This window comes from Phyllostomus hastatus, unplaced genomic scaffold (genome assembly GCF_019186645.2).
Source record: "Phyllostomus hastatus isolate PE091 unplaced genomic scaffold, TTU_PhHast_1.1 phas_contig_1, whole genome shotgun sequence".
NCBI lineage: Eukaryota > Metazoa > Chordata > Mammalia > Chiroptera > Phyllostomidae > Phyllostomus > Phyllostomus hastatus.
In genome coordinates, this window is record NW_025333498.1 from 138,792 (window position 1) to 151,510 (window position 12,719).

General features: G+C 39.6%; 1 protein-coding gene across 3 annotated transcripts in view; it reads left to right on the forward strand.

Moving 5' to 3' along the window:
• The window catches only part of HECW2 (HECT, C2 and WW domain containing E3 ubiquitin protein ligase 2), a 348,558-nt gene that overhangs the window by 126,612 nt on the left and 209,227 nt on the right, over positions 1–12,719 (forward strand). For all 3 annotated transcript variants that reach the window (XM_045844433.1, XM_045844343.1, XM_045844520.1), the window contains exon 2: positions 7,403–7,729. In XM_045844433.1, coding sequence (XP_045700389.1) covers positions 7,438–7,729 — 292 coding nt within the window. In that variant the 5' untranslated portion in view covers positions 7,403–7,437. The remainder of the gene's footprint in view (positions 1–7,402; positions 7,730–12,719) is intronic.

A 12,719-nucleotide genomic window follows, 5' to 3' on the forward strand; every position in this document is an offset into this window, starting at 1 on the left:
GTCATCCCAGAGCATCTTTGGCTCATTCCTTTTCTTCTTCTTTTTACTTTGTGAGCTACCTGTGTCTTTCCAGTAAGCTTCCTTTCCGTTTCAGTTTATCAGAGGAGTTTCTGTCCCTTGCAACTGACGTGCCATATCAAAAGGGAAGGAAAATCATTTGTAATCCCACCATTTATAACTGCTGAACAAGTGTCTTTTTTTCTATATGTGTTTATTAACCCAATTTAAGTACAGTGGACCCTGGAACAATGTGGGTTTAAACTGCTTAGGTCCACTTATATGTGGATTTTTTCAACAAACATATATAGTATTGTAAATATATTTTCTCTTCCCTATGATTTTCTTAATAACACCCTTTTCTCTAGCTTATTGTAAGAATACTGTGTCTAATAAATAATACATATAACATACAAAATATGTGCTAATTGACTGTTTATGGTATTAGTGAGGCTTTTGGTCAACATTAGACTGTTAAGTAGTTAAGTTTTTTAGGGTGTCAGTAATGATATGTAGATTTTCAACTGAGCCAGGTGATCGGTATCCCTAACTTCCACATTGTTCAAGGGTCAATTATATATTGTGTATATAACACTATTTGCTTTCAGTTATTATATTAGAGTGAACAAGTTCCCAAGTTAAATGTTAAAAAATATGTTTTTAAAGGCTCCGTAGTAGTCTATAATGTAAATATCCCATAATTGAACTCTTTGTTATTGTTGAAAATTTATTTTGCTTTCAAGCTGCATCCTGTTATGAATAATGTGGTAAGCGTTTCTTTTCATAAATCTTTGCCAGTGTCTCTGCCCCTTTCCTTAGGCTGAGCCCCGGACCGATCACTGAGTCAGAGGCGTGAGCGAGCGAGTCCAAGCAAGCTTTGTAGAGCTGCTCCCCTCAGCAGCAGGCGGGTCTCTGCCTTGCCTTTTGTGACTGTTGTTTCCCAACGCTGACGTTTTAGGGGAGAAAAAAATCACAGCTTATTTTTTACATTTATTTTTATATATAATTACTGATGATTTTTTCTTTTGTGAATTGTCTAATCACACCTACACAGAACAGTTTAATTAAATAATGGAATTAGAAACCTTATTGAGTTCAAAGAACTAAAAAGAGTTAAACCAAATCCTAATTATTTTCTCGCCTAATTGCATATTTAGTGATTTAAACCTAAATCAGCATCTTGAAAGCACTGTTGTACTCAGTTTTTAAAATCAACAGCTTTTGGAACTTAAAACAATTTATTTCTGTTTGGGTACTTCCCTTTTCCAGATTTATAAGTGGGTTATTTTTATGTTGGGGATCATAAGGTATCATTTGATAAAATTGCAGGGAGAAGAGCCTTTTCTTAAAGGGCAGCAGCCTGGAGGGAAAATTGCATTTTTGGAAACTTCCACCTAGGAAGAAGTGAGGGGGGGCTGCATCACCCCAGGCTCTCCATCAGTGCCCAGGAGTGATGGGCAGTTACTTGCAGGTGTGCAGGAGAGAGGTTTCTGGCCTTAATTGTTTTACTAGCACTCTCTTGCCCAGTCAGCTGAGCTCTGGGTTCTAACTGTGTCTGATAAACACCGATAATGACTGGGAATGCTTTGTCTTAGCAGTGGACACAGTGGAAAACTGCTAGGAGGGATCCTTGGTTGAGAGTTTGCTGATGAATTTCTTCATCTCAGATGCTACCTGGCATTGTTGGGTCCGATAGGTCTTTGTTTTCTCTTTCCAGACATCTCATATCTCTCCTTTTTGCAGACTAATGTTCTTTAGTGTCTCTTCACATAAATATAGTTTTATTCCTCTTTGTTTTCCTCACTTATGTGGTAAAACACACATGGCGTTTGAAGCATAGTATAAACAGGTGTGGGTTTGTGTGGGTGTGTGGCACTTTGGGGAATTTTCAAGGGTTAAACAGAGACATTAGCCATTATTGCTTTTATTTATCAGTTTCCAGGGTAGGTGAAAATCATTTGCTAGTGCATGGGTTCCGTGATTACCCCTCAGGTGAGGTTAAGTAAACTGACATTCACCTCCAAATGCTCTAGCAAAAATATTTTAGATAAAAACAGTTGCTTAATATATTTGTCATCTGCTCCTGTCTGTCTCTTCTAAACAAAATCTGCTGCTTTGGGGAATGAAGTTGTATACTAAGGTGTTTTGCAATGTGCTTAGTAATTACATCTCTCTTGACCTCTGGAAGAAAAATGATTTTGTTTTGGGTTGTTTAAGCAGATGTCTGTTATCTGAGAGAGCAGCATAGTGCAGACCTAATCACAATGAGAAGAGGGAGGGTTTATTTAAGGAGTGCTATAGCCAGGTAAATCGGGTCCGTTGGGAATGGGACACGGAGCAGCAGCAGAGGCTCACCGTGGGAGGGATTAGCGAAGGAGCTTTCAAGAACCTTCTTCCTGTTCATAACTATGGTGGAGACTACGCAGTTTCCCTTACTATCAGCTTTATCTTCTAAAGCTTTTCAGAAGAGCATGGGTAATATTCTGAAGAAAATTTGTCTTTCTCATTGCAGAGAGCATAGATGTGAAACCAAGAAGCCAATTAAGAATTCTTAGATTTCAGTAGCAGAAAATCAAAAGCAGTTATTCCTTATTGATTGAGTAGCAGTAGACTAAAACGTTTAACTATAAAATTTAGAGTGGTTTGATTTTTTCACCTTTATGCGACTTTGTAAGTGTATTTTTTGAATGGTGTTTGATTCTATTCATTATAGAAATTTGAAATCTAAACATATATTACTTTTCCTATAAGGGAAAAATGAAGTTTTCCACAGCAGGTTTGGTAATAGCAGCTCGTTGTAATTGAAGCATTCTTACTCTTTTCCATGGATCTAAGTTATGTAAAGTAAAGCATCTGAATGAGGTTTTTAAACACTGAGCTGATAAGCTCTTAAGAAATACATTGGCATAGTCAATTTTAAATACTAAATACTAAGGGCACTATTAAGCAGAAACTTATATTTGAATACTTGTTTTATCTCTGGCCTCATAATAATGAGCAACTCATGCCCACCCTCACAAGAGTCTTTAGGACATAGTGACATGGATATATGGCATTTACTTCACACTCACCCCAAATGGTATTGATTTGTCTGAGCCTTATCAAAAGTTTCTGGGATTCTGACAGTAACTAGAGGGGAGGGAGGAGAACTATAATGGGGGAAAATAGTGGGAGGTCCATCAAGGAACGTGTATATATAAAAGACACATGGACAAAGCCAAAGCGGGTAGGTTCGAGGGTGGGAAGCGGGAAAGGGTGGGGCGGAGGGCTGTGGTGGGGTGAAAATGAAGACAGCTTCAAAATGTTGTTTAGTTGTACTTAAAAAATAATAAAAAAAGTTTCTGGGATTCTGTTTTTGCTTAGATTGAAAATCCAGAATTTATTCTTAATTTCTTCTTTATTTTTATCCCCTGTAGTCAATCTGTTGCTGAGTCTTTAGGCTTTTTTGTTTGTTTGTTTTGAAATATTCCTGATCTTTTTGTGTAACTAAAATCCATTTTTCAGTAGTCAGTGCCAGATGCCCTAACTAGCTGCTAACTGGTTTCCCACCTCTGTTTCCTTCCTCTGACGATCAGCCCTGCATATGCTCTCATCCCATATTTACAGTTCATATTTTGACTCCTCTGCTCAAGACCCTGGAATGGCTCTATGCTCCTGACTCTTGGTGAGGTTACAATGGAATTACTTCACATTCTGCACCCAAACTCTCCTAATCTTCTCTCTCTAATCTCACATCTCACTACGTGTAGTTACCAGTCTATGAGTGGTGACCTTTAAAAGTTCTTTACAAGTGAGTTGTTTCAGAGTTGGAATTAAATTTTTATGTAGAAACAATTCTTTAAGAGCCATGTTCTTGCATCGTGAGCTGTATAACTCAAAGACCTGTGTGTTATAACATAGTTGACTTCCGAGCTCTGGGAACTGGAAGCCATGTTGAATAGGAAGGCAGGGTGAGGACGGACATTTTTTTCTTCCCTTGTACCTGAGCACAGGGTCATCCAGCACTAGGGAGATGGATAGTGATTTTTCATGTGTAAATGTGGTCTTTAGCATTCAATTTCTTTAATTCATTTTCAAGTCCTAGTGTTTCTCTTCCCAACTCTCAGCCACAGAGCAGTGATTTTCAACCTTTTTCATCTCAGGGTACACATAAACTAATTACTAAAGTTCTGTGACACACCAAAAATATAGGATATTTTTTACTGATCTGTCAAAAAATAGGTATAATTTTGAATCATTCACACCAGATGGCATTGGTTGTGTTGGCTGCTGCCATTTTTTATTTGACTGTCTAAGGGAAAAAGGATCAGTGTCCCTGACTGCACAGTCAGGTATCGCGTGTTCTAGAAGTTCTTGTGGTGCACGGGTTGAAAATTGCTGCCATAGGCATCAATTCAGTGACTATGATATTTCCCTATTAAAATAACAGAAGTTGTTTTTAATAAATACTTATTGATACCTATCATGTCCCAGGGACTGTTGTAGACACTGGGGATAAAGTAGTCAACAAAACAGATGAAAATCTCTGCCTTTGTGCAGCTTACAGTCTTGCCTTCTTTCAACTTTATTGAGGTATAACTGGCAAATTGTACTGTAAGATATTTAAAGTGTACATTGTGGTGATGTTTATGTATTCATTGTTAAGGGATTTTCACCTTCTAGTTAATGAGCATATCCATTGTCTCACATATATTTCCCTTGGTGAGGACATTTAAGGTCTACTCTTTGACCAAATTTCAATGATATCACACAGTATGATCAGCTGTAGTTACCATACTTTACGTTAGATCCTTAGACCTGGGACTACATGGCTGATGTTTTGTGTCCTTTTTCCAGCCTTTCCCTATTTGTCTCACGTCTCAGCTCCTGGTAACCACTCTTCTATTCTCTGTTTCTAAGAATTTGACCTTTTTTCCTTTTTCTTTTTTAGATTCCACATATAGGTGAGATAATATAATATTTGTTTTTCTCTGGCTTATTTCACTTAGCATAATGCCCAAGGTCCATCTATGTTGTCACAACTAGCAGGATTTCCTTCATTCTCACAGCTGAATCATATTTCATTTTATACATATATATGTATATACAAGGTCTATTGAGAAAAAGTCCAGCCATTGTTAAAATAGTGAGAATAGTTTGCATAACATTGATGTAACCTGGCAGCCCAGGAGACTGGGCTGGAATGCGCATGCATGAACAGTGATGACTTCATTGTACTAGTCAGTGGGGGTGGTAGAAGCCATTGAGTGAGCATATATATTATGTGGCTACTGGCGCATTCAAAGATGACTGAGTGAGTAGAGCAATGAATCTGCATCAGATTTTGTGTTAAGCTTGAACATTCCTTTGCGGAAACTTATTTCGTTGATTCAGAAGGATATAGCTATGGGTAACTGGTGATTGGCAGCTTTATTATGACAATGTGCCCACTCATGCATCACTTCTTACGCAGAATCTTTTGGCAAAACAGGAAATCACCCAGGTGACTCAGCCCTGCTAAAGCCCTGATTTGGTACCCTGTGACTTCTAGCTTTTCCCAAAACTAACATCGCCTTTGAAAGGGAAGAGATTTCAGACAGTTGATGAAATTCAGGAAAATATGATAGGGCAGTTGATTGCAAATGGGAGAACTGTGTGAGGTCCCAAGGTGCCTGCTTTGAAGGGGACTGAGGTGTCATTGTCTTATATACAGTGTTTCTTGTATCTTGTATCTTCTCCAATAAATGTCTCTATTTTTCATAGCACATGGCTGGATATCTTCTGGATGGACCTCCTATACCACCTCTTTATTCATTCATTTGTTGATGGATGCTTAGGTTGTCACTGTATCTTGACTACTGTGAATACTGCTGCATTGAGCATGGGGCTACAGAGAGCTCTTTGATCCTGTTTTTATTTCCTTTGGATAAATACCCAGAAGTGGAATTGCTGGATCATAGACTAGTTCTATTTTTCGTTTTTGTGGAACTGCCGTGCTGATTTTCATCATGACTGTATTACTAATTTACATTCCCACCGACAGTGCCCAAGGGTTCCCTTTTCTCCACATCCTCACCACCACTTGTCTTCTTGATGATAGCCATTCTAACAGGTGTGATGTGATACCTCATTGTAGCTTTGATATGTATGTCCCTGATAATTAGTGATGTTTGAGCACTTTTTCATGTGTTTATTGGTTATTTGTATATCTTTTTTGGAGAAATGTCCATTCAGTTCCTCTGTCCATTTTTAATTGTATTTTTTTGCTATTAAGTTGTGTGATTTAAAAAAATTAGTTTTAGTTACAGTTTATATCCAATATTATTTTGTTTTAATTTCAGGTGTATGCCATAGTGGTTAGATCATATACTTTAGAAATTGTTCCCCTGATATTCCTAGTACCCACCTGGCACCAGACTTGTATGATTTTTAAAAATTATATTTTGGATATGAACCCATTATTAGACTCATGATTTGCAAATACCTTCTGATATTCCATAGGCTGCCTTTGCATTTTGATAATTGCCTCCTTTGCTGTATGGAGCCTTATTGGTCGGACCAGCCCCACTTCTTTATTTTTACTTTTGTTGCCTTTGTTTTTGGTGTCAAATCCAAACTACCATTGCCAAAACCGATGTCAGGGTGTTTACTGCATGTATTTTCTAATAGGAGTTTTATGGTTTCAGCTCCATGTTCAAGTTTTAAATTCAGTTTTAGCTTACTGAAGAGACTATCTTTCCCTAAGTTTATATTCTTGTGGGGAAAGTACACGATAACCAATAAATAAGTGCGTGGTACTATGTGGTACATCAGATCATAAAAATTGCTGTTGAAAGGAAAAGCAAACATGAAAGGAGTGATAGGGCACACTTGGATGTTGTAATTTTAACCATGAGAGCCACTGCAGTTAAATGAGGAGCTCCTGAAAAAGACTTTAGTGAGTTACATTCCTATGCAAAAGAAATTGAGCAAATGAATTTGTCCTGAGTGGAATATGGAAGATTTCAACTGTGTTTTGCATGTGTCAAAATTTTTTGCCTTGCTATTTTAAAATGTAATGGCAGCAGCAAATAATTATGTGTGTGTGTGGGGGGGGGGATGAAAGAGAAGAGGGTGCCATTTCTGAAGGAAAAATGATAGACCTAAAAGGGATGGTAGAGAAATCCTCTTCTTCCTTACTTCCTAGGAGGAAGCTGTGCTGCGTGAAACCGAGGGCCACAGGCTTGTGATGGCCTTGGCCATCGTCTGACTTCAGTGGTTTCTGACATCAGCAGTTGACAGTAGAATAAGAAGTTTTATTTTGATAGTGAAAGATTATTGCATGGTCAGGCTTTAATAGACACTCCTCAAGGCTTTATGTCTGGGCGGCTTAAACCTAATTCCTCGTGTTGCAGCCCTAATGCTGTGTGCTTGTCTGGTCTTGCAGCTTTGTAGGAAGCCAACCTCAGAGAGGCAGACGGGATGGCCAGCTCAGCCCGGGAACACCTGCTCTTCGTGCGGCGTCGAAATCCCCAGATGCGGTACACTCTGAGCCCTGAGAACCTCCAGAGCCTCGCCGCCCAGAGCTCCATGCCAGAGAACATGACCCTGCAGCGGGCCAACAGTGACACGGACCTGGTGACCTCTGAAAGCCGTTCCAGCCTGACTGCTAGCATGTATGAGTACACGCTGGGGCAAGCCCAGAACCTCATTATCTTCTGGGACATTAAAGAGGAGGTGGATCCCAGTGACTGGATTGGACTTTATCACATAGGTGAGTCAAATGCAATGGACTTGCTGTGGCTGCGAGCCTACATTTTACTTTGACTTTATCCTGTTCTGTATTTCTCCTGTACAAAGAACTCATGTATATAACTAAAAACAGCAAGATTCTGGGAATTCTTTCTTTTTCTTTGGGTGGGGGAAGGACAATTATAGATACCTTTGCTGACATGAATTCTGTGGTTATATCTCTACCCTAATTAAATGCCAGAACCTGCAGATTTCACAGTATTTTCTTTCTAAAACTTCACATTGCTTTGGAGCAATAGTTCCACATTGGAAAGGGATGGCTGTTGGCATTTATGAATGTTTTTTACACTGATGAAAAAGATTCCTAGATTTAGGTAACTGATCTGGAAAAATGTCCTGTATTTTCTGAAGGTTGAATTTTATTAAGGACAACTTTCAGTCTAAAGTATTATTTCAGAATCTTTGATGTGTCCTGGATCAATTAGGTGAAGAAAGTGTCATGTTCTTCTAACACATGACTTAGAAATAGGTTGCTATTTGTTTTAATCAGTGTCCCAGCTCTCTTCAGTTAAGTTGTCTCCATAGGTAGGTGAATGATGAATAATGTATCCCAGAAAATATAAAGTCTGTTTTATTTGAAAGCAAAGGTCAACACTTATTAACCAACCACAATGAAAATGTAAATCAAACGACAATAAAATCTAACATTCCCCAAAGTTAGAGAACTTGTTCACTGAATGAAGGGAATTAAAAAAAGCTAACATCAGTTGTTTTATTAAAAAGACATTGTTGCTTTTGATGTAGATTATAAATCAAGCATGTTTCTTTGTTTTTAAATAAATAAGTTAGGGGGGGAAAGACCTATTTAGGGCAGTGCTTCTCAGCCAGAGCGGTTTTTCTCCCTGCGGGGGATTTGGCAATATCTGGAGACATGTCTGGGTGGCACGACTTTGTGGGGGGAAAGGGGGACCAGGGCTGCTGCTAAATATCCTGACATGCACAGGACAGCCCCTCACAACAAAGACTCACCTGTCCCCAAATATCAACTGTGCCACAGTCGAGAAACCCTGGTTTGAGGCAAAGTGACATCCTTGCTGAGATTGTATTAGAATGTTAAACCCATTGTACTTTATGTTGCTCTGCGACAAGGAATTTTATGTTAATCGGTTTGTATTTGCTTTTATATCTCTTCATGTTTAATCCAGCTAGATAGCAAGAAACCTAAAATGACAAAGAGAACATCAATGAAGTTTTTTTCTTCTAATGACAACAAAAGAGGGGAAGGTCTTCAGAGTTCAGTATTTCCCCCAAATGTGTTTAAATATATATTCAAAGTGAGGAAGTCCCATGATTTAAAAATCATATTTTTATATCTGATATCTATTATGTTCACAAAATATCTCACTGTTCTGAAGGAACTCTTTTGGTTTTGATGTAGTTTCACCCTTTTGGATTTCATAAACTTTTTTCTTTTCACTTTTCTTACAATATTTTTTCCTTTCATCTCATTTTAGATTTTGTAATGCTTAATACGAGACTATAAAGAACAGACTGTGTTTTTCTTAAATGCTTTTTGTGTGATATTTCTTTGGGACATAAACCATTTTATCTTTTCTGTATGGGACGATTTCTGTATGAATGACTTAGTCCGTAAGATGCTAGAGTCACTTCAGGCACTGACTCTTGTTACTTCATACTTCCCCCGCCTTTCTTTCTGCTGCCCCAACCCACTTGTTGTATTTTCCTGTCTAGAGTTAATCCAGAAGGAACTAAGGGATTCATAGCCAAGTTCATCCTATCTCCGAATGACCAAGGCCACAAAATCTTCATGTTCTTATGTTTAATTTTCTGGAGGCAGAAATAGAGGTCAGAGTGCTAAATCTGGAATCAGTCTAAGGATTTGTCTAGGAAAGTAGAGTTAGGAAATAAATCTCTTGAAAAGTGCTAACTCTAACTCCTCTTCCGTTTATTTTAAGATGCTTCTGTATGTTTCTCATGTATCATCATTGTGTTTTTGCTCTCCTGTATTTAGTGACTTTTTTCCCTCTTTGGCTACTTTCAGCGTTTTCTCTTTATCCTGGTTTTTAGCAGTTTGTCTACAATGTACTTAGGTCTGAATTAAAAAAAAATTTTATTTATCCTCATTGGGATTCTCTAAGCTTTGTAAGTAAATGTTTTTGCTGAAAGTTGGAATATTTTGGCCATTGTTTCTTCAAATGTCTTTTTCTATGTTTTCACTTCTTTTTCTTGGACTTCAATGACACATATGTTAAATCATTTCATGTAGTTCTACAAGGTTGTGGTCCCATTTTCTTGTTTCTTTGCATATCTAGCACAACTTTTGATTTTATAGTAGACATTGAGGACTCCATATTATAGAAAGCCTGAGTTCTGAGGAATGATTTTTGTTTTAATGCTAATTTTTATTCTAGTAGGCAGATTTATTTCCTTGAATTTGGTAGGTATGCTTTTATACTTTGTTAAGATGGACTAGTGGCGAGCCCACCGTGGTTCGCCAGCACTTCTAACTTGATGGCATTCAGCCTCTGGGTTTGCTGTCCTATGGATTTTGCTAGGGCTTGGTTTTGGGCTTTGTTAGGTGGGTCTACAGCAGGCCTGACTCTAAGACTGTGTACTTATCCCTAAGTAGGGGCATTTCTGATTTCTCAGCTGGATGCCTGCAATGTGAAGAAGGTCTCTTCGCTCTGGCTGGGCTGTAATTGCAGTGTTCTCCAGCACTACTTGCCCTCTGCTATCTCCATTTTACTATCAGCCCTGTAGCAGCCACTGTCTGGAAAGCCTTGGTAGTCTTACCCTGCACATGCATGGCCCATATTTTAGCCAAAGGCCTGTGGGGGATCCACATATGGGCTTTGGGCCTTCACTCCTCCATAACTTTTTCCTGTGCTCTGCCTGGAGATGGCTGCCTCCTCAGCTCATCAGAACGGCCATGGACCCTCGTTCCCTGCACTGCACCCCTGGCTGAGATCTGAGTGGTCATAGAGTCACCTCGTAAGTTTCTCTTCTCCCTAGGATTTTAGTCTTACACCACCTGTGGGGCAATATCTGGAAACCCCTGCCTCTTCCTTTTATAGTTTCCATTAGGAAGGCTAGTCTGGAACTGATGACTTCAGTATGGCCTGAAGCAGAAGTTCCGCCCATGCTTTTGACTTAGGGTAGGCAGTAAGAGGTTCCACTTAATTTCTCCATTGAGCTATTTCCAGAGAACTCTAAATAAATAATAAGTGATACTTTGAGTCCCGCCTGTTCGTCTGTTCTTCTTAGTGTGTTTTCTAATAGTTTTTGATCCTGGCAGGGGAGAGGGGTGAGGAACTGGCTCCCTCAGACCTCGCAAGGGGCTAGGACAGATACAGACTAGCATTTACAAATAAACATACCACACAGGTAGAATGAGGTACTTGGTGTTCTCAGGCATGATGTTGGTTTTAGCGAGTCTTCTATAATGAGTGGGTCTAAAAGGCATAGATGGGTCCCCCGCATCTAAAATATTAACTGTGGCTCATTTATATAGTGTCAGGGCCATGGCTGTGCTAAGAAGAAAGACTGGCTTATCTGGGGACCTCAGCGTGAGTGAAAAGAGACCTGGCTTTATGCAGAGATAGCCATTTCTCGCTTGAGGCCCTGGCAGGCTGTCCTGGAGACAGCCTCACTTCTGTGGGGACTCTGCCACCCCACTTGGAGAAGAATGGGGAGCAGCACTGTGGTCTCTAACTGACACCCATTTCTTGATCCCTTTTTCCTGCTGGGGTCAAGGTATGGGCAACCAGCCCTTGACCTCGGGCAGGTAGGCCCTGCCCACACTCATGAAAGGTCTAACTCTGTATGGTAATCTGACTAGTGAGTTGTCTAGGAGTGGGCACGTGACCTAGGTCTGGCCAGTGAGAGAGATGTAAGGGGAAGACTTTGGTGAACTTCTTTCTACAATGAAAAGCCAGAGCTCCACAAAGAGGGAGTCTTTAAATTTCCCTTTCTCTTGTGCTTGGGACTCTGGTGGAAGGTTGTAATATCTTGACTTGCATCTATAAAGCCATCAAGAGGTGACAGTCAGGAAGATTAAAAGCTATGGATGATAAAAGAGAGAGTTAGAAGGAGCTGCTGGCACTTCAGAGTTCTTGCTACACATGTAAGAGTCCTCCACTCTTTGTTTATCTTCAGTGAGGCTTCATTCTACCAGCAGTTCTCCCCTGCTGAGCTGCCGGGGTGGGTATGAAGAAAGATGAGGACGGGAAAAGAGGGACACCGGCTGCCTTTAAAGGCAGGACAAAGGGTGAGAGGGCTGCTTCAGTGGTTACTGCTTCAGGGAGGCTTTAACATAACTGAAAACCACTAGGTTGTTTTGAAAAGAAATAAAAAAACTTGTTATTTGAGAACAGCAACTCCAAGTCATGTGGAAATGTTCAAGAGTGTAGTAGGACTAATAATGTAATGGAGGATCTTTCAGTGACTAATCAGCAACTTGGAAATATGTCAGTTTGTCATTTTTAAATGAAGATAGGTGAGATGGTACATTTGGAGAAGACCTGAAAGAAAAGAAAAAAATGCAAGGCTGGGATAGGGAAAAGAGTTTCAGGGTCGTAGTTATGTCATAAATTGAAGGCTGTTCTTGCTCAACAGCTCCTGAGTTCTATGAAATAGAGGTGCTGAAAATGCAGGTTTCGTAACAGTAGCACGTGTGTCAGAAATAGCTTCAGATTTCTATACCTCTTGGTAGGAAGCAGCTGCTCCCCTTCAGTTGTGTCCTGAGAATCTGGGCTGTTTCCTAGCAACATCTAGTCTTATTTGTGGAACAGAGAAATGGTCTCAATAGAAATAAGTTCCAAAGGGGAAGGATTTGGGTGGAGCATCAGGCCGGCAAGGTGTAGTTTACTGGCAGACTCCACATTCTGATTGTGCTTCCCTTGGCTTATATTTCCTGGCTGTCTATAAGTTTGAGGGTTTTTGTTTTTGTTTTTGGTTTGCCTAATTGTTAATAATATTTTACACTGTATAAC